Genomic DNA, 27,500 nt, shown 5'->3' with positions numbered 1-27,500 from the left:
AAGAGCAATAGAGGGACAGGAAAAACACAGAACAAGATCATCTCAGTGTTTCCTTTTTAAGACATGGCATGGCTGTTGGGCGATCTATTCTTACACCACTGATTCTTCTTCTTCTTCTTATTTTCCGTCTTTTTCATCAGATTCTTTTCCTACATCTTAGTTTTTTCAGGCTCTCTATGAGTCAGACAAAATTCACAGTACTTTTTGTACCCTTTATTGTATTCAAGACAGAAAAAAAAGACACTTTAGACAGAAACTAATTACACAAAGAGAGAAAACGAATATTCATGGACATGTGAAGAAATAAAACAATAAATTGCAGATAGTGCAGTAACTGCTGAGTTGCCTTCTGATAGACAGTCCACTGGCACAATAAAACTGAAACCAAAATAAAGAGTCTGCGAGATTAACCTTAGAAAGAACTTAACATTACGGCTTCGTAGTTGAATGAGTCCTCTTATCAATATATGCGGTTCGTTTCAATACTTAGATATTGTTCGTTTGCATTTTTCGTTTTCTGTGAGATTCACGATGCGTTCGTTTAGACCGAACGCAATGTGAAGCGTAAATAAATAAAACATTTATTTCTTTCCAAACAGGGAAACTAGTCAATGAATGATGATCCCAAGCACACTTGGTCACACAAATCATGACGATGATCACGAATTTAGAACTATGGTCACTATTCATATCTTGAAGGAGGAAAGTCATGGAGATACAGACGCACACACACACACACACACACACACACACACATTCAGCCGCTGGATAAAGAGCACTTTTTCACCGTATGACATTTGTATGGAATTCGATGAGGTTTTGGGAACTCTCATTATCCTCTTGATGTTTGGTGATGGAAAGTTTGCTGATAATAAAAGATTTCTTGGAAAGATGAGACAGAATTTATCCAAAAGATGATTACGACTCTTCATGACTGGATGAAGAGACTCCTTTCTTCTGGGAAAGGGATTGTGATGGTCACCTCACCTCAAGTGAGGTTACGCTGGAAGTTAGTTATTTTTACTAGAGGGTGGCTTTTTCTTCTGACGTGCGATGTGGAGAGACGTGAAATATTCCCCTGTGGTCGTTTTAGCTCTTTGTCGTTAAGAATACCTTTTTTTCTTGTAGCAAGGTGGTCAAGGAGAAAGAGGTTGGATGATGATGATTGGCCTATTTCCTCTTTTTTTATTGATTTCTCTTTTTTTTTTTTTAAGCTGGCCGGAATTTAACGGATAGGAAGAGTGACTTGGTTAACTAATATCCTAGAAGAGTGATTCTTGCCCTTGATCGGATGTTTGCATACCGCACGCGGTTGCTCAGGGAAGGATACTCCTCACGGCGCTTGATAATGCCCTTCTCGCAATAATTCTTGCGGGCATTGGTGTTGAGTCCGGACTTCGGCGTGTCGACTTCTTGGTCAATGTCATATCGACGGAGACACTTTCCCTTTTGGGCCAGAGTCTTGGCCATGAAGTCAATGTTGAGTTCGGTCCTTGAAGGGGGCACGATGAGTTCTCTGTCGGCGGTGTCGGGCCTGGGCTTGAAGACGTTGATGAAACGGGCGCGGCTGTTAATCCTTCTGCTTTCGCTAGTGCCGCTTGCCATCAAGGATGCCTTGTTCAAGACGTTGGCCAAAGTATCGGACATAACTTCATCCCGAAGGAGAGGCTGCTTGGGCCTGGTGGTGACACGGTCATGCTTAGTCCAGATGAGAGCGTGCTTGGGCTTCCTGCAGCTCTTGATTTCTTCAATTTCCTCTTCTTCGTCCCTCTTCCTCGCAAGCGCTCTGGCGTGGGCCTCCTTCTTGCGGGCGTTCACCATGGCCATGAGGTGGTCATAGTCAAAGGTATTGTCGATGTCTCTAACTTCATGGAAGTCCATCCTGTCCAACCTGTCCATCCTGGCGAGATCTTCAGCGACAGCGTCGTCCTCCTGAATGTGCTGTTCTCTCATGTCGTCGATCCTACCGCTGAGACCACGTGTCTCGCTGTCGAGATTGCGCAGACTTTGGCGCAGCTGATTTCTGGCACTATTCATTTCCGTGAGTTCGTCGACGCATTCCAGAAGGTTACGCATTTCCTCCTGTCTACGGATTTGATTGCGAAGCACCAAGCCTTTTGTATCAATTTCGATTTCGCGTGGGTCTTTGGCTACGCTTGCATACAGGTCGGCCTTGCTGTTGATGCGCTGTACCTGTTCGTACATGCGGTCGATGGTCTCCTCGAATTTGTTATCAAGCAACTGGAGGCGCTGCTGCCTCTTCTCCATTTCGTTATCGTATTCCATCCTGCTTTGGGCGAGGCTTTTAATAACGCTGTTGAACTCTGCCTGAAGTTGGTCAAATAAGACGGACTTATTGCTAAGAGACGTTAGGCCAAGAAGGTCGGGCGTGCTGTTCCTGATGTCAAGGATTTTGACAGGTGTCACTGGACGGTAGAACGGTTCCTCCTCTTCGAATCCCTTGTGCTCTCTGCGATACTTAGTGCTCAGCGAATCCTTCACTAATTGCACCCACTTCCTTGTCATAGACCAATTCGTATGTGTTCTCCTCAGCACGTTACTTATTCCCACGGCGTCGTTTTGACGGATTTGGGTGCGGATTTTTTCTCCCTTCTCGATGTACTTGTCAATGTCAGTGTTGTCGTACCACCTGAACGGATTGTACGACGCGTACCTTCTCATGCACCGCTCCTCGAGAAGCGGCAGATGGACGTCTTCGCGATTAGCTATTCCACCGTGATCTTTGGCGTCTAGATAATCTATCATAGACTGGTAAGTATTGACCCCGAAACCGAAATTATCGGGGTAAACGTAAGTGGGTGGCCTCCTCCAAAAGGACCTGTGGCGCCTTTTCCTCGCGAGATAGTCCTTTTGGTTCAGGCGCTCCAACTGCTGTTCTACCGTCCCCGACACCTTCTCGCCGTCTGCTGGCGACTTCTCAATGCCGAGAAAATCTCCCGTATTTCCCTCTGCATCCGGGTAATCGCACATCTTCGCGATTTAAGAGGACACAAGCCAAATATGGGACAACTCTTAGCCAATCACGGGCCTCTGAGGGAGGGACTTTAAGCACAGCCAGCCACACGTGTTTCAATTTTTCGGTGGTAACCTCCTTCGGGATTACCACCGTCGTTGGTTTGGGCCACCTCAGGGAGATAGACTCTCCGAACAAGCACCACTCGGTCTATGTCTCTCTCCGCTTCTCTGGTCGCAGCGTCGTCGTCGTCGTTTCACCTCCCACACCGCCACCCTCTGAACTCAGGCGGCTCTTGGTAGGTTATGATCACAGGGCAAAGTGGTCAGTGGTTGTGGGTGGGGGGTTTTATTCTTGGCAGGGAAAGGATGGTGAAGAAGGCAGAGGAGGAGGAGGAGGAGGAAAAGGGGTCGGGGGCTCCTGACAAGCGAAGCCTTTGAGCATAGCCACCCCCGCCTCCTCGTCGCATAAGTGCCAAAACTCAAAGCGGGGGTGTACACACGCAGGGGTGGGGTGTGGACTGGGGAGGGGCTTGACCGTCACTGACCAATGGAAATAAAGTCATCTTCCCGAAAGCCCTGTCCTCCCTCGCTTCAAAGAAATTCCGACAGGAAGAGACGGGACACAGCCCCTTCTTCCTCAAAGGGATAAAAAGGGGGCGAAATGACAAGGGAGGAGCAAAGGGAAGAGGGGAACCAATGGGACTATGGGTGAAAGAAGACGTTCAAAGGGGAGGTAAAGAAATGATACCAAAAACGAGCGGTCTGGCTCTTCTCCATCACCCCCTCATTCCTCACCCATGCCTGACGTCACGTTATGATTGCTTCATCCCCTGGGATGGAGACGGTATTTATGTTATTATTTATAGACCAACTGGCACTCTGGGAAAAATACTCTTTCATGTTGTTCCTAACAACGGTGGCACTTCTCCCAAAACATAATACTGTCCTTAATTTCGTCGTTATTAACATCATAAGATACAGTTAATGTCATCTGCCTGAGACAGAGATATAAATGCAATCTTAATTGATTATTTAGGTTCGTGTTTCTCTTAATATGCCATGATGAAAGTGACACAAACATTTATTACTCTCTCTCTCTCTCTCTCTATATATATATATACTGTATATACATATATATATATATATATATATATATATATATATATATATATATATATATATATATATATATATATATATATACATAACATATATATACAAAAAACCCTGCAATGTATGTATGTGCATGTTATATATGTCTGCGCAAGCTAAATAGATTATGGATCTGTAATTTTACATTCCTCTGTAGGCACAAGGACTGAAAATTACATTAAAAGTTGCTAATATATCTTAACTTAAAATGTAGTGTTTACGGGTGTAATATAAATGGAAAGCATATCCATTCTTTACAACTGATATATATCCAATTCCCATTCTATAAAAAAAAACACTGGTCTTTTGAATGATAATGATAATGAAAATTCGGTTTCTTTATGTAGGAAATCTTAGTTGACTACCATCTGATAGCGCTGCGACGCAACACAGTTATACATTATAAAATTCTATCATTTTAACTGAAGGACTGTCGCTTTGACCGTTTTGATGATAATTTTAAGAATTCTCAGTAGATTGCACTGTTATGAATGTATGTTTGTAAGCATGAAAGCATATATAAATTTATATATATACATGCATACACACACACGCATGTTATACATATATATATGAGTGTGTGTATATATTGTAAACAATTCATCTCTGCAGCTTCTACCTTCTTTTTCCCTTCCGCATTAACATCCAAGCTTCACTTCCCTAGATGAGAGTTGGCTCAACAGTCCCTTCACACATTTCAACCTCATCCTTGGCTTCCATAGTCACTCGTGAGATGTGTGTGTGTATATATATATATATATATATATATATATATATATATATATATATATATTTATAGATATATATATATATATATATATATATATATATATATATATATATAATATATATATATATATATATATATATATATATATATATATATATATATATATATATATATATATATATATATATATATATATATATATATATATATATATAAAAAGCTGAATATACAAAAAAAAAAAGAATGAAATAAAAGACTACTTCCTAAACGTTTTCACGTAATTATTGTACAGACATCTTCAAATATTTTCGTATTTGGATTCTATTTCCATCATGCGTATAAAATTATTATTTATTTATATATATATATATATATATATATATATATATATATATATATATATATATATATATATATATACTTACATGCATTTATATAATATATATGTGTGTGTATGTATGTATTTATTGATACGTACATGCATTTATATATACTGTATATATATATATATGTGTGTGTATATATATATCAGTATATATATATATATATATATATATATATATATATATATATATATATAATAGTAAAATATTATAATGTTAGAACTAATCCAAATTCTGCCTACAAACTGACGTCTCGCTATAGTTTACTATGCAAATTATCTGCAGGAAAAAATCTTTCATATTACTAAAATGAACTCTTAGGGCTTACCACGTACAGCATGAAAAAATATCAAAATTTCATGAAACTGGATTGAAACGCAATGATAATAAGTATTGCCTAAGGTATTGCCAATTTCCCACAAATTCTTGGTACTTCATTCAAGCTGAACAGTCCGTCACCCAGTTTACCGTAGCAAGCTCTTCAGCGAGATCAGCATGAACTTTCTTTTGGGTTCGGAAAACTATTTTCATGAAGTATAGGTAGATTTGCGCCAGTCTGACATTCTTTGTAATTTTCTATGTGATATTTCGCATCAGGAACATCCTCCAGCATTTAAATTATTACTGACGCAATCATTCAACAGGAAATAAAGTCGCAATGCTTTGATCGTTTATAAATCATGCTTGATGAAGTACTGTATGTCCAAAAAAATCTACCAACACAGCTTCAGAGAGCTACTGTAGATTAGACAAGAATTGTACCGTGCTTATCGGTAGATCACATATTGTTGGTCTCAATCGGATTCGGAATGCAGGGATTGAAATTCGGAAGAGGAATTATGTTCGTAAATGTTCCAGGAACCAGCAATGACTGTTAGGTAACAGTTGTAGGACAGGGTCATAAAATAATAATAATAATAATAATAATAATAATAATAATAATAATAATAATAATAATAATAGATTCACAATTTCGTGAAAAACAATCTGAGTAATAAAAATCCACAATTATACAGTAAATATATTACTATGTAAAATGAACCAAAGACTTTCGAACACCTGAACGGTGTTCCTCATCAGTGTTAACGTTAAAATGCAAAGTGAGGTTAGTTTTCTTATGGAATAGTTTTTTAAAAAATGGGGGCGGGGCGAGAAGATAACATTTTGACGAAAAAGCATGTGTAAATAAATACACTTACGTACTTGCTTCTGTGTTTATACATTTAAACCATCAATGGTCAACAATAACTGGAGATTATATCTGTATGCTGGACATTGCTGGTACAACTTAGTTTGGTGAACGGCCACAAGGGCGGCGCTGCTTGCAGCCTCAGTTACCCGGGAACCGCGGGAATTTGTGGTGTGTAAAGTGTGTTCTGTGACTTTTTTTGTTTGTTGATTATCTACATAGTGGTACGCTGCGTAGCTTATAATGGCAGAAATGGGCACATGAATTCCTCATGAGAAGGTGGAATCATATTTTACAGGTAAGCAAAGCTTAGCGAATACTATATACCCATAAATTTCTGCTCGTCAGATCACAATGTCTTCGTTAGCAGTAGATAGAGATACGCTTTTTCTGTTAACATGTCTTATATTTTCTGCATTTTATTGTGGCATAAAAGTGCAGTAGCGATTTCAGTTTTGACATCAGAACATCATTAATCTTATATTGGAAATATAATATAAAGTATCAAAAGGCCTTGCTTGTTTTTGAAAATGCTTGGTAGTAACTAGGCTTATAGGTCTGTAGGTAACTGGTTGTGTCAACAAGTCTCGCCTTTTAAACATGTTACTGTGACACCTGGTGTACATTTGTCAGTCATTGAGAATTCTTTGTAGCAGGTAGGCCTATAGGATACTATCTGTGCCATCAAGTGCTTCAGTTTTAGACAAGTAAAGGCAGCGCTGGAGTTGCTTAACAAAATGTATTCTATCAAACGGTTCCTTAACGGGATTCCGTAACGTCACACTTGGTACAAGTGTTGATGTAAGGAAATCGTAAAACCTACTTCCATTATTCGATTAAAGTAGAAAATAGTTGTATTTTCTTATATATGTAATATATCCTGGGTTTGCTTCGTAAACGATATGTCTTATAGATTGGTAAAACCAAAAAATGCGGTTAGGTAGCCTAGGCTATACCTACGCCCTCAAACCATTCATTTGGGAAGATGCTATATCATATAAACCTTATGCTACGTACGACTTAATTTCGAATATATAAAAATAAGCTCCCTGTGATAAAATTTATCGAATCTTCATTCTAAGGAAAAAATAGCTTCTAAGGATGGTAACAGCAAGGAAAAGAATCTTGGCCAAGCAAACGCTAGGCCTATAAATACTGATTCGAAAGGTATTTCTATTTTGTACTTTTTTTAAGACAAGTTTTATTCTGAAAGTAAAAATTACTTTCTCATGGTAGTTTTTGTTAATCTATTCTCTCTGATTATCGTTCCAAAGTCTTAGAATAGAAAGAAATGACTTTGCTAGCCTTTTCTGTCGTCGGTTTCCTTACAAGACGCAGAGCTTAGCGGGGAAAAAAATCATATCTCGCTAATCACATTATCAAAACAATGCTCACGGAAATACCAAAGTAGCTAAACATTCTAAACAACACAGTTTGTTAAACGAATATATTACTGTCTTTACAGTTAATCTATTTCTTGCTTGCCATTGAAAAAATGCTAGGCGGTAATTAGGCCTGGAAGCTGTTATTATGCTAATATTGTCTTGTTTTAAACATAAAACAGGATGCATGAGGGCATCAGCTGTGTTGAAAGAGAAGGCATAGAATTATTTATTTGTTTATATATATATATATATATATATATATATATATATATATATATATATATATATATATATATATATATATATATATATATATATATATATATATAGAGAGAGAGAGAGAGAGAGAGAGAGAGAGAGAGAGAGAGAGAGAGAGAGAGGTATATAAAAAGTGTGAAGAAATCGAGAAGTTAGAAGGCATTATGGTTATTAGAATGACATCCGTTCTAGTAAAAAAAGTGACCAGTAGATTATACATTTATTTATCTATTTATCTGTCTATATATATATATATATATATATATATATATATATATATATATATATATATATATATTACTGATTGCTGAACATTAATCAACATTTTTGCCTTTCATTGTTAAAAGAGATATTTATTCTTATATGCATTAAGATTTATGATCGTTCTAAATGGGAATAACTTTTCCTAATGAATTTGTATTCGATATTCCTATATTAAGGATATATAAATTAAAAAAAGGAATCTTTTGTATAAAGTTTGCTACTTGTTATAAATGAGCATTTCCGGCCATTTTCTTCTCTTTTTTTTTGTTAAAAGAGAATACATAGTTATGTGTAGGTATACTAACGGCTAATTAAAAGAATAAATCTTTCTTATCAAGTTGGCTTTCCAACATCTCGAAATATACTGTACAATAATGATTCATTTCACTGCAATAAAATAGCAAAACAGCAATCTCATAATAATCAAACGAGAGGGAAAAGAACCAAAGTGTTGCTTAGTCTTTCGTTACTTCAGAACAGTACTGTGTGTTGGACTGGGTTTTTTTTTTTTTTTTTCGATATGGCCACCGAGGTCACACTTTAGCCAGGGAGATCGTACTACATGCTATTGACTCTCTATGATATAAACTTCTGCATATATACTCATGAATATATGTCGATAAGAAGAGTTTATACATAGGCCTATAGGCATTATATCAATTTGATACGTAGATCTTAGACTTTCAACTGTAAGCGTTATTCAGTCTGTTACCCAAGAGATTCGAAAAACAAAATATGCTTGAAATTAAAATTCTGGTATTTCAATGCAGTTATGGAAAATTTTTTCAAATTTTTATATTTTCTAAACAGAATACACAGTTCTACGGCCATGACCAATCGCGACGCCAGTCTATAATAATCAACCAGTTATTCTATCGTATAATTTTTGCAACTAAGAAAGTTATATTACAATTTACAAAAACCTTCTTCTGATATGGTAGGTATGTTTATCGTCCTTGCTTGGTATGAGAATTTAAAATGGGGGGAAGCTAATATGTGTTTTCCTTGACACAGCTGAAGCGAATGCATTCAGAGCCATCAAAACGTCGGCGCTCTAAATTTTCTCTCACTGGACCTCAAGGTCGTGTCTCTCGTCCCTTTTGCCAGTACTATTTTGGGTATTGCTGTCGAGTGTGCTTGCACTGCATACCATCACCTCTCCCGCAGCCATGCTGAGCAAGGCAAGGCTATTCTACCACGGGAATTAAGTAGAACGTAACCCACTTTATATACCCATTCCCATCATCCTCTAGTCTAGGGAATTATATCACTTTATGTTTCACTGTTTTTTGAGCTCTACCCTGAGGTCAGTATACCAGTCATTGATGTCATCTTGGTTTTCTGGCTGTTTTGTACTGTATCTATCTTTTCCACTGATATGTATATATATATATATATATATATATATATATATATATATATATATATATATATATATATGTATATATATATATGTATATATATGCTATATATATATATATATATATATATATATATATATATATATATGTATATATATATATATATATATATATATATATATATATATATATATATATATATATGGAAAAGTATATATAAAGCCACAAATTTCATTTGTAGATATAGAAGATACCCAAGTGTATGGGACAAATTTTCATATTTATATGTATACATGACTTAGAAATAAAGTCAGAAAACCGGTCAGTAGCTACACAGTCTCTTGTTTTTCACTTGTGATGATGAGTGATATATATATATATATATATATATATATATATATATATATATATATATATATATATATATATATATATATATATATATATATATATTTATATATACATAATATGCAAATGTCAGCCATTCTGTACAATTGTCTATGACAGTTTATGTGTTGACTAAGGTCTGTATATATTTCAGTCCCATTTTTTGTAATATAATTAAACCACTTTAAGCACATTTCTACGAAGCTTTTCTGACCTCTCTGACTATTCATCTACTTGTCTTTTAACTCGTGATGACCGATAGTATATTTGCAAGACTATATCTCTAGAAAGATTTACCTGCCGCTTTACTTAGATATCGACCTGTTTTCATTGCATTAGACATCCATTTGATGCTCCATCTAACCAAGTACACACACACACACAAATATAATGTATATGTATATGTGTGTATGTATATATATATATATATATATATATAAATGCAATTAGGACATTTTTGATCCCCCATAGGGTAGTACTAAACACTGCGAAACAGTGGCTTGCCTACACTGTTTCGCCGTGTTTAGCACTAGCCCCTGGGGGATCAAATGTCCCTAAGTTCATTTCGCTATCTGCCTGAAATTTCAGGCAGTTCGTGAAATCCCTGGTTTCGCTATCTGACTGTAACATATATATGATGCGTGTGTGCGTGTTCCACAAACATTGTATGATAACCAGATGTGCGAACAGAAACATATAGCCTAGTTGTGCATGCATAACTGTATGCTTTTGGGAACAGATTTGATTTTTAACAGGTACTGCCCGCACTAAGTACCCTTTCATGAACAGTCATTTCTGTAATCGATCTGTTTACTTCTTAATGACTTGGCAAAAATGTTTTTCCTGGAAATTTTCTTATGATATGCAAAATTTCTGATAGAAGTCGTTAATTATATGTGATAAGATATCTGTCGTGGACGTTTTCATGAAAAACAAATATCTCAGGGAGATGGAGACTGCAGATTGCTTAATAGACTATTTTTTGTGTACTTTGTTTAAATTAAAATTTGAATTTTAACTGGGCGGCGCAGAACATTTCGAGAAACGTACTCGGAAGTAAGTCAATTGCAAGCTAACTACAGGGTTTCCATATTATAAAAATTGTGACCTATCATGTATTACGCATTTTTCTGTTTACATATCCTAAAACGACGTTAGAATCTAGCAAAAATTACGTTTAAGAATTAATACCGATTTCCTGTAAGATACCTCTATGCTAAGTAAACGTAAAATAAAGTCATATTCAAAGGAATATATATTTTACATACACGCACACATGCTTAAGTAAAAATGCACACATAGGAAAAACTCCCACACGGCCTTTCAAATGACTTAGATTTAGAGCACCAAATTACGAAAGAAACCGTCAAGTTATAAAATTAACTATTTTTATGAACTGGTCTTCATGAATATCAAGTAAAATCAACAACTATTTTTTATCATTGGTTTTTGAAGTCTCCTTGAACCTTCTACAAGGTTTTATTTTTTGGCTTCGATACGGTGACCACAAAAATGTAGTTCAGACAGAATGTTTTCTTTGTAAATAAAATTTAACCCCTAATACTCAAAACTTTCGGGCGCATGCATCAAGAATCATACACGCACTCAGATTCTCACCCTCAAACACACGGATATTATATATATATATATATATATATATATATATATATATATATATATATATATATATATATATATATATATATACATACATATATATATATATATATGTGTGTGTGTGTGTGTTACCTTTTAGTATTATTTACTTTTTCTGAAGCCAATCCCCGTTACAGGAATCAGATTAATACACACACCCATATATATATATATATATATATATATATATATATATATATATATATATATATACTGTATATATATGTGTGTGTGTGTACAATTGGATCTGTAACCGAAAAGCAACTGCGCCAGTCAAAGCCCGTTATTAATCAATCTTATTCAGTTACGCTGAATTCATGAGCTCTGCTTCACCTTTTAACGTATTTAGGCTTTCCTCCTAAAAATTCATTTTCTTTTTTTAAAAAAGAACAACATCTTTTTAGAAAGAGTCTTGCAGAAAAAATCTCGAACGCAAGACCTTCAATTGCAGAATAATTAGCTTTTTTCATGTCAGGCATTTGCACCGTTTGTTTACTTTACCTCTTCATGTTACTCTCCGAACTCCGTCCCGCTTCCTACGATGCAGGAAAAAGAAGAGGAGTATAAATCGGGGAAATATTTCAAGATACCATTAAATCTGCCGTTAACTGAGCCATAAAGAACTCACCTCAGAGGCAGAAGATATTTCAGTATTTCCCGTGAAAGCTGAGCTCTGTCAGAGGGTGAGCGTATCTTACTGGCTAATGAAAAAGAAACCGGTTGTATTTAGTATTCAGTTTATATATATATATATATATATATATATATATATATATATATATATATATATATATATATATATATATATATATATATATATATATATATGTATATATATATATATATTTATATACATATATATACACCACTAGATACATAGATAGATATGCAAAAATACATGGATATGTAAATCGTTCAGTGAATGAAGAAAGAGGAACGATATCTCTATTTCTGTTACAAGTTCATTAGTAAGTTATTGTTTTCTTTCTGTTTGCCCATCCTTGCCTACTTTCCTTTGCACGCAGGACTTATTCGCTAAAACACCACGATAGGTTTAACGATTGACTAGCCCGAAATACGTTGATTAAAGGATGGAGATTTACACGAGCAGGTAATCTGTGTATGAGGAAAAGTCAATTAACTTTGCAAAAAAAGTGTGAATGGGAGAGAGATGGCGTTATTCCCAGGAACCCACAAATGACAAGAAAAAATTAATGAACTAATGAAGTGCAGGAGAGAGACAGAGACGTAGAGACTAATTGTGAATAGTTAGAGATAAGAGTAGCCTACCGATGAAAACGTGAATATTCTAACGAAATGTATAGTATAGAGAGAGAGAGAGAGAGAGAGAGAGAGAGAGAGAGAGAGAGTAAGACAAGAATGAACGGGGGAAAACTATTGGCACACACTCCTGGATAATGTTACATACGGAGCCCAATACTTTGGCTCCTCCTTCGTTTCAGCACACTCCTCCTCCTCCTCCTCCTCCTCCTCCTCTTCCTCCTCCTCCTCCCCCAGTCCTTGTCTTTACTACGTTCTTTGAAGGGGGTTCGTACCGAGGGGGGAGAGGATTTAAAAGTATGTTGTGACGTCTCTTCGAGGTAACAGTGAATTATGCCACTTCCGGGAAAACAAAAAATGCGAGAACAAACTGAAGGTGAACATTGTTTTTGCAATGTTTAGGAAGGTGAATTGATTTCAGACAAGAATTATTCAGTTTTTAAAATTAAAACACTTCCTGATAAAAAAAAAAAATAATACTGGGCTCTCGATACTTTTTGCGAAAAAATCAAGTAGGCGTTTCACAGTGTAAGTTAATTTTTCCATTAAAAAAATTAATTAATTTTAAGATTAACCCATTTTATTAAAAAAATTTTTTTCGTTGAGTTATCTTGGAAATATTGTTTGTTTATCAAACTTTCGTTTATTTATTTATTTATTTTTGCAGCTGAAACAGCAACGCAAAAGTCAAAGAAATTACTTTCCGGGAATTTGTTCTCCCTTGCAGTTCATTCATTAGTTTGAGCATCTCTGTGTACATGAGTGTTGTACCTTTTCACCTGAATCGGGACATTTTCACAGGGTCGTGGAATGGAAAGATTGGAAGAGGAAAAGAAACAAGATACCTGCGTTTTGTACCTTCTCATCTTTTACCAGCCGTACTATTGAGAAACAATGATATATGCCAAAAGGCATATATACTTCTGTATGCAAACAGACACACGCGCACTATATATATATATATATATATATATATATATATATATATATATATATATATATATATATATATATATATATATATATATATATATATTCATCACGTTCCATATTTTCGTGATTCAGTTATACATACATACATATATATATATATATATATATATATATATATATATATATATATATATATATATTTAAATCTACTTATATTTACACACACACACACACACACACACACACACACACACACATATATATATATATATATATATATATATATATATATATATATATATATATATATATTCTTAATAGCTCAGTGGTAGAACGTCGACTGGAGTTGCTGTATAAGTATTTGTGACGAGGATCGCGACCCGGCAGTACCAATCCATTTATCACTTATAAATTCTCCTTCGGTGATAATTCCCCATCGGCGATATTCCCGAGGTAGCGTGAATTTGATATTAAGCGACATTTGTAGCTTCATGATTATATCTATCTATCTATCTATCTATCTATATATATATATATATATATATATATATATATATATATATATATATATATATATATATATATATATATATATATATATATGTTGTACGGGAACAAAATAAATGTGCAGCAACAAATTATAAAAATAATGCAAGCTTGGAAAATTATTCTCCAAGTTCAATAATGTTTAGGATGTTTAGCTCTAACTTAAAAAAAAAAAACTCGAATTATACTGTAAATATATCAGTCTTTCAGTCCACGGAGTTTAGGCCTACATATACGTTAATCAAATATGTACCCAAGACCTCCATCTTTCAAAAGTAATCCGTATTTACGAACAATTACTTTTTTATTAGTGAACATACATTAGATAAGCTGCCATCCCATATATTTTTCAGTAAATGGATATCAATTCATCGAGATTCATAGATTAAGGTCGTATAAAATTAAATTATATTTACATAGAAAATCTAAACGTGGTATTTCGTCTGACGTTGCTATCGATCTTTGTTACAAGAAAAAACTCTCTACAACTGGTTTTTTTTCGTGAAAAACGAGTATCACATCTAAAGTTTCTATTCTTTAGGCCCACTGTCATTTTTGTATGGGCTCCAAGTAGGTTAAAAGCTGCCTTTAATAAGAGGCTCGTTTTATCTTCTTTTTTTTCTTGTCATCAGTCTCTCTGACGTCTTAAGATTCAATCGTCACTAAAAGTAGAGTATATGGTTGCTTTATTTTTATTTCATGTATATGCCACACATGTAGCATACTGTGCATACATGAACACTAGATCACACATAGATATATGTATATATACATACACATTCACAGACTAATATATACATATATATATGTGTGTGTGTATGTGTGTTTAACAACAGATATTATCATCTGATGATTTATTTTAAGGTGTTTAAATGATGTTACTTTTTCCAAATGTATTGAGACTTTGTTCCCTCTGCTTCCCTGCTCTTTTTTTCGTCCTGTTGCTATTAATCACAAACCAATCATTGTATATATATTAATCATTGTATAAATATATATATAATATGTGTGTGTAAAGCAAACTGGGTGAATACTTTCGAAGATTTTTGGCTCTGTTCATATCTCCTATAAAACACAAAACAATATGAATTTTTCTCATATAAATACATAACATTTATTTACTTTAATTCAGTGTACCATAGGACAAATGAAAAAATTAAAAATAAAAGAAAGGGTTTTTTGCGCAAAATGCTTAATCATCTTCTTCAAATTCTTGGCAGAAAACCGGTCACCTCTGTCAAATTCGGGGTCAGTAGTATCCAAAAGACTGTAAAATAACTTGTAAACAGATTAATCCAAACGTGCTCAAAGAAATGCAACGCAGAGTAGAATCACCTGGTGTGGATTTCTGTTGATATCATTCTCTAGCAGGAACAGAAGGAAAGTCTCGACAAATAGATAGGATTTAACAGAAATGATTTGATTGCCGAAGGGTTCGCAAATTAGAAACTACGCGCTAACTTTTTCTGTGACCTATAATATAACTCTGGTACAAATTGTAATGATTATTGGAACTTGACCAGTACCCAACCACTGAGGAGGTGAGACAGCCCAACTCAGTGCCTGCCCAAAAAAGATAAACGGGGAAGGTTGGAGTCAGGAAGGGAATACGGCCGTAAACTATCTGCGAAAACCAGTTATGAAATGAGCCGTTCAAGAGTGAAAGTTGGAGAAGGCCCGTTAAAAAATAGCGACCCTGACTAGGGATTGAAGAAGTTGGAATTACTCGGTGCCAAGTCTCTTGACTACAGCCACGAAAAATCAATTTCGTAGAGCAATAATAATGCTTGTTGGAAATCAGCTTCTATTATTTCTGTCCGCTTTTGATTCGACTTGGCCTTCACTCCCGAAAAATGTGTATAATTATCAGTTGCAGTAGTTATATGCGATAAAGAGCACTAGCCGTGAACAGTGTACGTAGTCATCTGATGTCATGGAGGTTGTGAGGAGTATCAACGTAAACACCAGACTGCAAAATTTTCGCTTCACTATCGCGATTCCTTTTTAACTACTTACAATGTTTTCTTTCGTTATTTTCATCAAAACTATAAAGTATTTATCCTCACGTATTACAATCCTAGTTTGTTTTTCTTCATCGTATCTGAGGATGTTAAAATTCTGATGTTTTGAATGTGATTTCTTGAAAAATCCACCATAACTACAGACAGCCCATTTATTTAATACTGTACCTAAATTTCTTATTCACTTTCTAAAGTCTCTCTCTTTTCTGACCATCACCTTTCCGATTTCAAAAGTAAAGAAACAGAAAAATAAAATCGCTAAGATATTTCCCCATTTGTAGCTAAATAAAGTCGAGGTGAATTCAAAACGCTTACTGGTTGCTCATACAAAAGTTATTTTGAAAAGGAAAGAAATGTCCATTTACTCTTTCTAATTTCTTTTAAAAGAAATTTGAGCAGTTGTATTTCAGCTTCATGAATCATACATACAGAAATGCAAGAATTCACCCTAGTTATTCAAATTCATTAATTCCCATATATCTTGCGCCTTTCGTTTTAGTTTCCTTGTAAGAGTAAGAAAACGTAGGAAATTTTCAACCCGAAAACTTTTTGTCAAAGGAAACTACCTAACATTGCCTAAATCGAGTTGCCTAATATTTAATTAAATTCTAATACAATACAATAGTTAGGCTATATACTCCTTCAGTCGTAGTTGTTGGTAAAACCAAGACTTCTTTGTACTCTTGTTTTTCTATTGTATGTAATTTGATAGAAAATGACTTTGAATAAAAGAGAAAGATCTTACACTTTGTTTTATCGCCTTCCTGGTGAGGGTATACTCTTTTTATTTATTTGTTTATTTATTCCCGTGTTAAAGGACCGGAGCTAGAAATTTCCGGCAGACGAAGAAATCGGAGCAAAGCACCGTGTAGAAATTATTCCGAATAGCCACGTCGTCACATTTATAGTTAGAATGAACAGATTTCGAAGAGCCACGTTGCCACATTTACAATTGGAATGAACGGATTTCAAAGAGCCACGTCGTCACATTTACAATTAGAATGAACAGACACCCGAAACGAAGAGGCAACTATAAGGACAAACACCACCTTAAAATCGGCATTAGCAATAACAACACGGAGAACTACACAGCCATCCATTCTCTCATTCCTTCTCCTCCTCCCACGCAGCAAGATGTGCCACATGCCACCAAGACCTCTGGTCTCAGAGACCAAAAAACACCCTCTATAAATAGCCATTTCGTTCTTTTTTTTGCAGTCAGTACGTATATATTAGCGCTTGAGGCAAGTATTGCGTGCGACAGCCCACGGGAGTGTGATGTCAAATTTAATTTCGTTTCCGAACAACGATACTTTCAGCTGAAAATATAATAGACTACAATGTGTTTAATTGTAGGAAGTTTGCCGTTTTCACGAGCTCGTATCTTGACGTAGATGGAGTAGTCATAGAAAAACTATCCAAGGTAGAAGAAGAAATTGTGTTTTTAATCATTGTGAACGTGTTTTATAATATATATATATATATATATATATATATATATATATATATATATATATATATATATATATATATATATATATATATATATATATATATATACACACACACACACACACATATATATATATATATATATATATATATATATATATATATATAAGAAACTATTAATGATTATATATGTATAAAAGAAACCACTGATGATTATGAACATACGCGTTCGCTTGGGAATGATTAAAAAACACAGTTACGTCTTCTACCTTGGATAGCTACTCTATGACTACTCCATCTACGTCAAGATACCAGAACGCGGAAACGGCAGTTTCCTACAATTAAACACATGGTAGTCTATTAAATTTTCAGTTGAACGTACCGTTGGTCAGGAACGAAATTAAACATGATAGCTACCTGTATGTATACATATATTTATATATATAGATAAGTAGATAGACAGATAGATATGCAAATGGTTAATTTTATAGTCTACATATGTAGATTTATTAAGTTGTTTTATACATATATATATATATATATATATACTGTATGTATATGTATATATATATATATATATATATATATATATATATATATATATATATATATATATATATATATATATATATATATATATATATATATATATATATATATATATAATGTGTGTGTGTGAACATAAAAGATCAGCTGTACTGTATATGTAAAGTATATATATATATTCATATATATATATATATATATATATATATATATATATATATATATATATATATATATATATATATACATATATACATTTATATATATATAAGCATTTATCCATGTATCATTTATGTGCATGCACAAATACAAAGTAAACAAATCAACATTTTATTCGAATTAAACCTTCTAAGAAGTTGTGATGGGAATAATCAAGTGACTCTGTTGATAATTTCATAAAATCAAAATGACTTATGCGTGTACATTTAGAATGAGAGTCATTGACTTCGTATAACAGACTCTCTCTCTCTCTCTCTCTCTCTCTCTCTCTCTCTCTCTCTCTCTCTCTCTCTCTCTCTCTCTCTCTCTCTCTCCTAGAAAGCTCTGCCAACACCAATATTTATGAACCATTTAACAGCTATAACGCAGAAGAACACTCCCATTCCTTATCTTTTTTTAACATTTTACCCTCTCAGTAGCTCTCAGCGGAGCATCCTTTATAGCTATAAAGAAACAAAAAGCTTTTATCTTCGTGTTCAAAAGCATCAAGCGGCCATGACGTCTCTGCTGTGTAACTGACAGACAAAAATATAGTCGCTAAAATGGTCGCATATTTCCGTTGGCAGCTGAGGGCAAGAAAGTTGCAGAGCAGACAGGATGAAGCAAGCAACTTAAATTATATATGCATATATATATATATATATATATATATATATATATATATATATATATATATATATATATATATATATATACACACACACACTATATATGTATATGTATATATATATATATATATATATATATATATATATATATATATATATATATATATATATATATATAACAAAATTAACTAAAGGAAAAGTGAAACACTGGGTGAAAATCGTGGCCTATTTCGGCTTTATATCTAAGCAAATTTCGCATGACTGATAGTTACCGGTATAAATTTACACTGTACGTGCTATGTATCAGTGCTATAAAAATGGCTCAGATATAATGTCGAAACCGGTCAGGATTTAAACTTAGTGTTTCATTTTCCCTGAGGTTAGACACGTAAATCACGTGGCAGTGGGCTCATAACCAACACACATGCACTTATACATACACACACATACGAATACATACACACACATGTATATATAATATATATACAGTATATATATATATATATATATATATATATATATATATATATATATATATATATATATATATATATACATACGTACGTATATAATTATGTATGTGTGCGCGAATGTAAATTTGCTTTTCGCTATATTGTCTGTTATGGAAATAACAGCATCTAATATATCTGTATTATAATAGAATTAAAATATATATTTTCCCTTGTATAGTGAAAAGTAGACCTCTACTTTACTTTTGTCATAAACTGACATCCACTTTAAATCTTGCTTTTAAAGATAAGATATTTTGAAGATGAAAACTCTTCAGAATGTAATATGTATCAGAAGTGAAATCTTGAAAGTTGTTCAATGGGATAAATAGTATAAATATGTACAGGGTATACACACACATACACATACTCGTATATATGTATATATGTGTGTGTATGTTTTTTGTAGATGCATAAGAAAGCATTCTCTCTCTCTCTCTCTCTCTCTCTCTCTCTCTCTCTCTCTCTCTCTCTCTCTCTCTCTCTCTCTCTCTCTCTCTCTCATCAAATATATTATATATAATATATATATATATATATATATATATATATATATATATATATATATATATATATATATATAGGTATATATATATAGTGCAGGTGTGTGTGCATTATCGTGCACACACACATACACATATATATATATATATGTGTATATACGTATGTGTGCACACGATAATGTATACGCACTCTAACTACATATAAATATGTATGTATGTGTGTATAATCAGAAAAGTACATATGTCCGGAGAAGACAAAATTTCTTGGCTTCTCTTCAGTTGCAGTACATCCCCAAACCCAGTCCTCCCAAGAGATCGGCATCCTCATGCTAAATGTCCCACACAAAAAAAAATATTCTCTCTCTCTCTCTCTCTCTCTCTCTCTCTCTCTCTCTCTCTCTCTCTCTCTCTCTCTCTCTCTCTCTAGCAGCTGTTCTGTCTCTTTCCGTCTCCTGAACTTTTTTTTCCACCCACATCGTGAGCATTGTTTTAGAAACGCAAAGGTCCGTTGAAACAGATGAAACGAAGGGTTTCTTCTGACACCGCTGGGTTTTCCCCCTCGGTCTATTTTCTGGTTTCCGTTTTTTGAGGACGTTGCACTGTCTAAGATACCGCAGACAGTCCGTGATGCAAGAACTATGTCGTATGAAGTCTTTCTATACTGTTTCTTCAAGAGGAAAGGGCAAAATGGGACGGGCAACCTAATGGTCTTTTGTAGCCCAGGCCCGTAGAAAACGTGAAAAATGAAGAAGAATTGTGGGATTTAACAGCGAATGTAGAGACAGAACTTCCTCTCAAACGAGAGAGGTTGTAAAAATCAAGAATAACGAAGGCAGGGAGGGAATTCAGTACCGCAGTAGTAAGAAGAAATAATTAGTTACTAAACATTGAAATCTTAAGAGGATTTCGATCGTCGGGCTACCTTTGCAATATTTATAATTTCTTATTAAATATGTCATGACGTCATTATCAAAGAGGTTTTGTTATTTATGGCTTTTGCTTAACCTTCAAATTGTCATTTTATGATAAGAGTTCTCAGGCAGCTATGAATTATGTATAGATTGCAAAGGTCTATTACGAAAGAGCATAAAAACACATGTCGATAAGGATTTGAAGTAAAACAGACACAGGCATACGAGTACCTTGAGAAAGACGGCTAAGAACTGTTATCTAGAGGTAAAATGGCACTCTAGATAAAATCTATTTTCACGTTCAGCATACACACATGCGTGCAAGTGCGAACACATGCACTCACATTCCTACTCAATACACAAAAATACGAAAACAGTATAGATAGCTTTCAGTATTTCTGTAAGTGAAAATATTCATACATACATAATATTTTAAAATGTCTTTTGCAATTATCATTTTCTTTAAAATGCTCAAGGTAAATTGAATGAAAGTTATTTCTTCTCCTTGTTGGAAAACATTATTTTGATCAATAAAACTTCGTCGGAGTGAGATGAAAACAAATTTTAAAGATAAAATTATAAGTGACTGATACGCCTTTGTGTGACCTGAACAAAGAAGTATACGAAATACGGCTACAACAGCGAACAATTATCTGAATTAACTTTCAAAATTACATTTTCGTCTTATAATACCCGAAGGCAAACCAAAAATTAAAACTACAAGAAAAACAACAAGAATAAAAACAACATGGATGATTTTTATACAATTCGAGTCTCTACGATATTTCTTTGGCATCTTCCTGCTCTTTGCCATCGCTGAATTGTTATAAATGCACAGACATGGCGCATTGTCGAGGAATGCTGAATTAAGAGAAGAAAAATCTCCAGTCTTGACTAAAACAAGGAAATAAGTCGACCCCAAATGTTTGGGAGACCGAAATAAGTACGAAAGAAATAAATCTCAGCGACTGTCAGCGAAAATGGGAAAAATAGGTAGGCATAAAGATAATTAACATCGGAATAATGAGGAACAATACTATCTTTATATGAAGACGCAAAAAGAAAGGAATTCTAAGATGTGAATATTCAAATTATAAAGGTTCACAAAGGCATTACCGCCCACAAAGAGAAAATTTAACGTTTGAAAAATTTTTGCACCAACTGCTGGTTATGTATTTACTGTTAATTATTTTTAAAAAGGGGAAATGTTTCTCAGCCAGAAGGAGATACTGTTGCGACTGATGAAGACGCATAAATTAAGAAAAATGTAATAAAGTTGGGAAAAGAGAAAAGATTTTTGGAATCATACGATGGGTTTTTTCTACCTCTTGAGAATACCAGTTCTGAGCAAACAGCTATTAGATATGCATTTAGGGTGCGTGAGCTCTCACATAATTTGTAAATATCCGTGTAAATAAATATATGAAAATGAGTCATCTCTCTCTCTCTCTCTCTCTCTCTCTCTCTCTCTCTCTCTCTCTCTCTCTCTCTCTCTCTCTCTCTGTGCTGCTGTATTCAACTCTCCTTGGCAATGAAAGATGAACGCGATCTGCCCATGTCCCTTTAGACAGTATCTTCTCTTCCATCTTGCAGCCATTGGCAAGCTGAGGGCTTTAGTCTGTCCCTTCACTCTACACAACCTCAGAAATTACACCTACATGTACCCCTTCGCATTCCGTATAATTCTTGGCATACTCTTTATCTTTCTCTTTCTCTTTAGAGACCAATTTTTTCACCTTGAAGCATATAAATTCAACAGTGCAAAAATATGTTTACATATGTATATTTGTATATGTGTGTATGTGTATAAAACACACATCCATTGTCCCTTTCAGGGGGTGGCACCATAAGAGTGTTAGCCTTCTGTTCTGCAGTAGTATTTTGGGATGAGAATGCTAGTCCTATGCCTTTCTCCATTCTGGCAACGACCCAAAATAGGCTGTCTTATTTTTTTTTTTTTTTATCCCATTGACTATTCAGAAAAAAATATAAATATACTAGACTGATTATATTACCGTCTATTGCAATATTAGCTATGGATCATTACTATCAAAAGAACCGTTATTATCATCTGAAATATACCGTAAGGATTCATCATTATTTTTAGAATTAATATAAGCTCGTAACAAATGATTGCATCAACGAAATAAGCACTATGCGAAAGGTGGCGTGAATACAAGTCTACGGGTTTAGCACACCATATTTCACTACTGTATTCTTTTCCGAAGTTCAATGGTTTCAGGATTAAAACAGAAATGCAATGATATGTGCCATTATTTGACACGTTTAAGCAACGATCAGCTCGAAAACTATGAAATATTCCTAGCTGTTATGGGAAATAATTAGTGAAATCCTGATAAAATTCACGGGTATCCACTTTCCGAAAACAGTCAAAGCTGAATATAAAACCAGGTGGCACTTACGTAGAAGAAAAGCTAAAATTCTCCTCATTAAAAGAAATAAAAGTTATATTTGTGAAATTCTGGTAACTACACGCGCTAGATTTATTCATCTCTCTCTTTATTTCAAGTCGTTTCGAGGAAAAAAAAATAGAATGTGAGCCAAAATAAGGGCTTATTATATAACTGCTTTGATGGCTGGCAAGTCTCCAAATGCTTTGGTCAATTAAGACGCAATCAGACTTATAAATTGATTAAAAGGACAGTTTCATGGCTTTCATCGTTGCCTACAGAGAACTCTGGTGCCTTGCATAAGAGTATGATATAGATGAGTTTGTTTTGCATAAGCATCACATGGCGATAAGTCTACCTGGCATAAATATATAGTATAGATAGGTCTGATTTGCATAAGATACCGGTAATTTGAGATGCAAAAACGTATAAAATAGATAACTATATCTTGCACAAGCATACCTTCTCGATAAACATGTCTTGATGTCTCATATTAGAATATATGATATCAGTAGGTCCTTTTCGATATATCAATATTGCATAAAGATGCAATAAAGATATGTCAAGTGCGATACTGTGATCGATATTATATAGTATTTTGTATTCAACGCAGCAAGATCAAGACTGATTTCGAGCCATAGAATCAGATATTAGGAAGAAACTTCCATGTACAGATTTCCACGTTAAACAGTTATTTTCTCTATGTTTGTGGAAAATTGTTATATCTAGCTAGTTAAGTGTTTTTGCGCATATGTATTTTAGCTCACAAACTCGCATACATTAAGATACGTTCTTTTATATCAAGTAGAAACATATTCTCTTAATAAGAAATTAAAATTATGTTACAAGGAAGAATAAAAAAAAGTAATAACTCAACGCAGCTTTAAAACTGACAGATGCTTCTTCATTGGTACTTCAAAACCCTTCACCAACATTACACCATTCATCTCAGTATTACGCATATATCCCACATCATTTGCGAAGTCTATGCCCTTTCTAACGCTTTTTGTACAGTGGCAACTAACAAATTTCTTGGTTACAAAAAATTCATACCATTAATCTAATTACCCTTACCAATTATCTATTCTACCTTCCAGAAGCTTAGAAGATGACTGCACGTTCAGAAAAAAGATAAACTGAATTCAACCATGGAAAACATACGGAAGAATATAGGATTTACTTACAGTAAGCAAAAATAAAAGAGAAATTCCGTTCCATTTCGAATACACTGCTTCGATGGGTACCGAGGGTGAACTTGGCATGCGCATTACGGTTATATATATAAAGTGTGGCACAAATATGTCAGTGACGCCATATTCACAAAGCCAGCCATTACCATAAGCTAATCCATCATGTCACCATGATAATAATTCATTACTCACGTAATAATATATATATATATATATGCATATATATATATATTTTTTATTATATATATATATATTTTTTTTCGTGAGTAATAAATTATTATTGATGGGCTTTTGAAGTTAAATATAATCTACGTAAGTTGAAAAGGCGAATGTAGGTCAGAAATTTATATATATATATATATATATATATATATATATATATATATATATATATATATATATATATATATATATATATATATATATATATATACATACCTGTATATGCATATATATTAGTAAGTGAAACAGAAGCAAATTAAATTTCTCCTCTCTAAAGAAAAGTTTCTACGGCTTTTTTTAGCCGCTGTTAAGTTAGACCTAAAGTAGCGTGCTCCGCGCGGCGCTAAGCCTAACAGAAAAAATTAAAGGAACTCGGAAATTCCAAATAGTTTAGGCTATACAGTAAAGGTTCTGTTCGAGGAAGTGGTCTGTTGTTGTCTAGGCAAAGGGTGCAGACTTTAATCTTGGTTTAAGGCACTTGTACACTAAACATGTGGTGTAGTGCACATGTATGTGCAACATACGTATATGGTTATATACATATATATATATATATATATATATATATATATATATATATATATATATATATATATGTGTGTGTGTGTGTATGTGTGTGTGTGATTTGAGTGCACACACTAAGACAGAACCACAAGATTTTCAAAGTTTCAGACCGATAGAAATTAGATCACACACACACACACACACACACATATATATATATATATATATATATATATATATATATATATATATATATATATAATACTAATCTATACAAATTCCTACTCTTGGTTGGTTTCTAGCTCAGAGAGAATTATTATATGTAAGTTAGACTTTCGGCCTTGTCTAAGTATGAAAAATATTTCTTAAATCTCTTTTTGGAATTATATCGCAATCAATAGGACATTTCATACCAAATTCATTTGTGAATCTTGATCAAATGGAACTGAAAATTTATCAAGGAGCGGGAACTGGATCAGATAGAATTGAGTCTGGGTTAAATGTACCGGTAAATTCTCCAGAGTATAAAACTGGACCAAATGGTGCTGCAAGAATGACAAATGCACTGACACCTGATTAAATGAAACTAGAAATAAGCAGTAAGTCTCAAACTGGACCATATGGAATTTTAGATAATTATGAAAGAGCCTGACGCTGGCTCAAAGGGAGCTGTGAATAAGACGGAAAGTTTAACGGTGGATGAAATGGAGCTGTAAAGGGCGCAAAAATTTCCCGAAAAGAGAAATCAAACAAGGGATATAAATCTTGTTTGATTTCGTCATTGATATTTCTTTGACATCTTTAGAAGAGCCTCTTGAAGATGTCTTAGAAATACTAAAGACGAAGCCAAACAAGATTTATACTTTATGTTTCAACTTATGTGGCACATCTGCGCACACACATATATACATATATATGTATAATATATATATATATATATATATATATGTGTGTATGTATAATATATATATATATATATATATATATATATATATATATAATATAGTTTCGTAATCACATGTACACTGTGCTTCAACGAAACAGGAACAGTGTATACCATTCAGAGCCATGGATAAAGAAGAAACAATTTCTGCTAAATATTTAAAATGAAAATACTTTAAACATTTTTAAAAACCAACGATATTGAGGGAAGGTTTCCAATAAAGCATAATTTCCAACTGAAACATATTTTCAGCCAGTTAAAATGAAAATGAATAAGAACGAGAGAGAAAGGTAATAACGAAATCTAACACTGATGTATAGGTACTTTTAAATGTCAAATTCGCTGTCTCATCACATTCATTTCTTCATTTGCAATTCCTGATATTTTCTTTACTTCGAAATGTCTGCCCTGAACTTACAGTTATTTTCAGCAGGCTATATCGAGAAGAACTAGATAGAGTTTCTTCAAAAATGCATTATTTAAAAATCTATGTAAAGCTTCTTCAAGTATCCCTTTAAACTGAATACTTGCCTCGTTTTCTATATTCACATCTTGACACATCGTTTTCTGTTCCTACCTAACTAGATCCCATTTTCTGTACCTTGATTATTGGGTTTCTACGACAACCTGGTCATACTAAATTTGCCCTTTTTCGTGTACTTATATTTGAGATCCAAACTGTCTCTAACTTAAACGCTCTTTTTTTAATTACGTAAAATTACTGAAAAACTTATGAAAATGGCTATGAAAATAATTCATCAAATAGCCTAAACGTATGATTGTTAAAGATGTTAGTAATGTTTCATTAATATGAAAATTATGCTTTGCAATCCACTGTGAGTGCTTGATACATTTAACATTAGGTTGTTATCTGCAGGTGGGTACGTTATATATTATATATGAGAAGACTCTGACCACATACGCTTCCATCTTTAACCACTGCATCATTAAAAAAAAAAA

The 27,500-nt window shown here is 33.7% G+C and overlaps 2 protein-coding genes across 3 annotated transcripts in view; both read right to left on the bottom strand.

Moving 5' to 3' along the window:
• Positions 1-27,500, bottom strand: part of LOC136839316 (paramyosin, long form-like) — a 127,421-nt gene that overhangs the window by 19,279 nt on the left and 80,642 nt on the right. The window lies entirely within an intron of this gene.
• On the bottom strand, positions 199-3,734 carry LOC136839317 (myosin-9-like). Its single transcript, XM_067105192.1, has one exon. The coding sequence runs from the start codon at positions 2,989-2,991 to the stop codon at positions 1,255-1,257; it is 1,737 nt and encodes a 578-aa protein (XP_066961293.1). The 5' UTR covers positions 2,992-3,734; the 3' UTR covers positions 199-1,254.

The sequence above is a fragment of the Macrobrachium rosenbergii genome, chromosome 6 (genome assembly GCF_040412425.1).
Source record: "Macrobrachium rosenbergii isolate ZJJX-2024 chromosome 6, ASM4041242v1, whole genome shotgun sequence".
Lineage (NCBI taxonomy): Eukaryota > Metazoa > Arthropoda > Malacostraca > Decapoda > Palaemonidae > Macrobrachium > Macrobrachium rosenbergii.
Note: the sequence above shows the minus strand (reverse complement) of the source record. Positions and strands in the feature narration are given on the sequence as shown.

Excerpts from the sequence above, each read along its gene's own strand:
- LOC136839317 (XM_067105192.1), bottom strand. The coding sequence starts at position 2,991 with ATGTGCGATTACCCGGATGCAGAGGGAAATACGGGAGATTTTCTCGGC.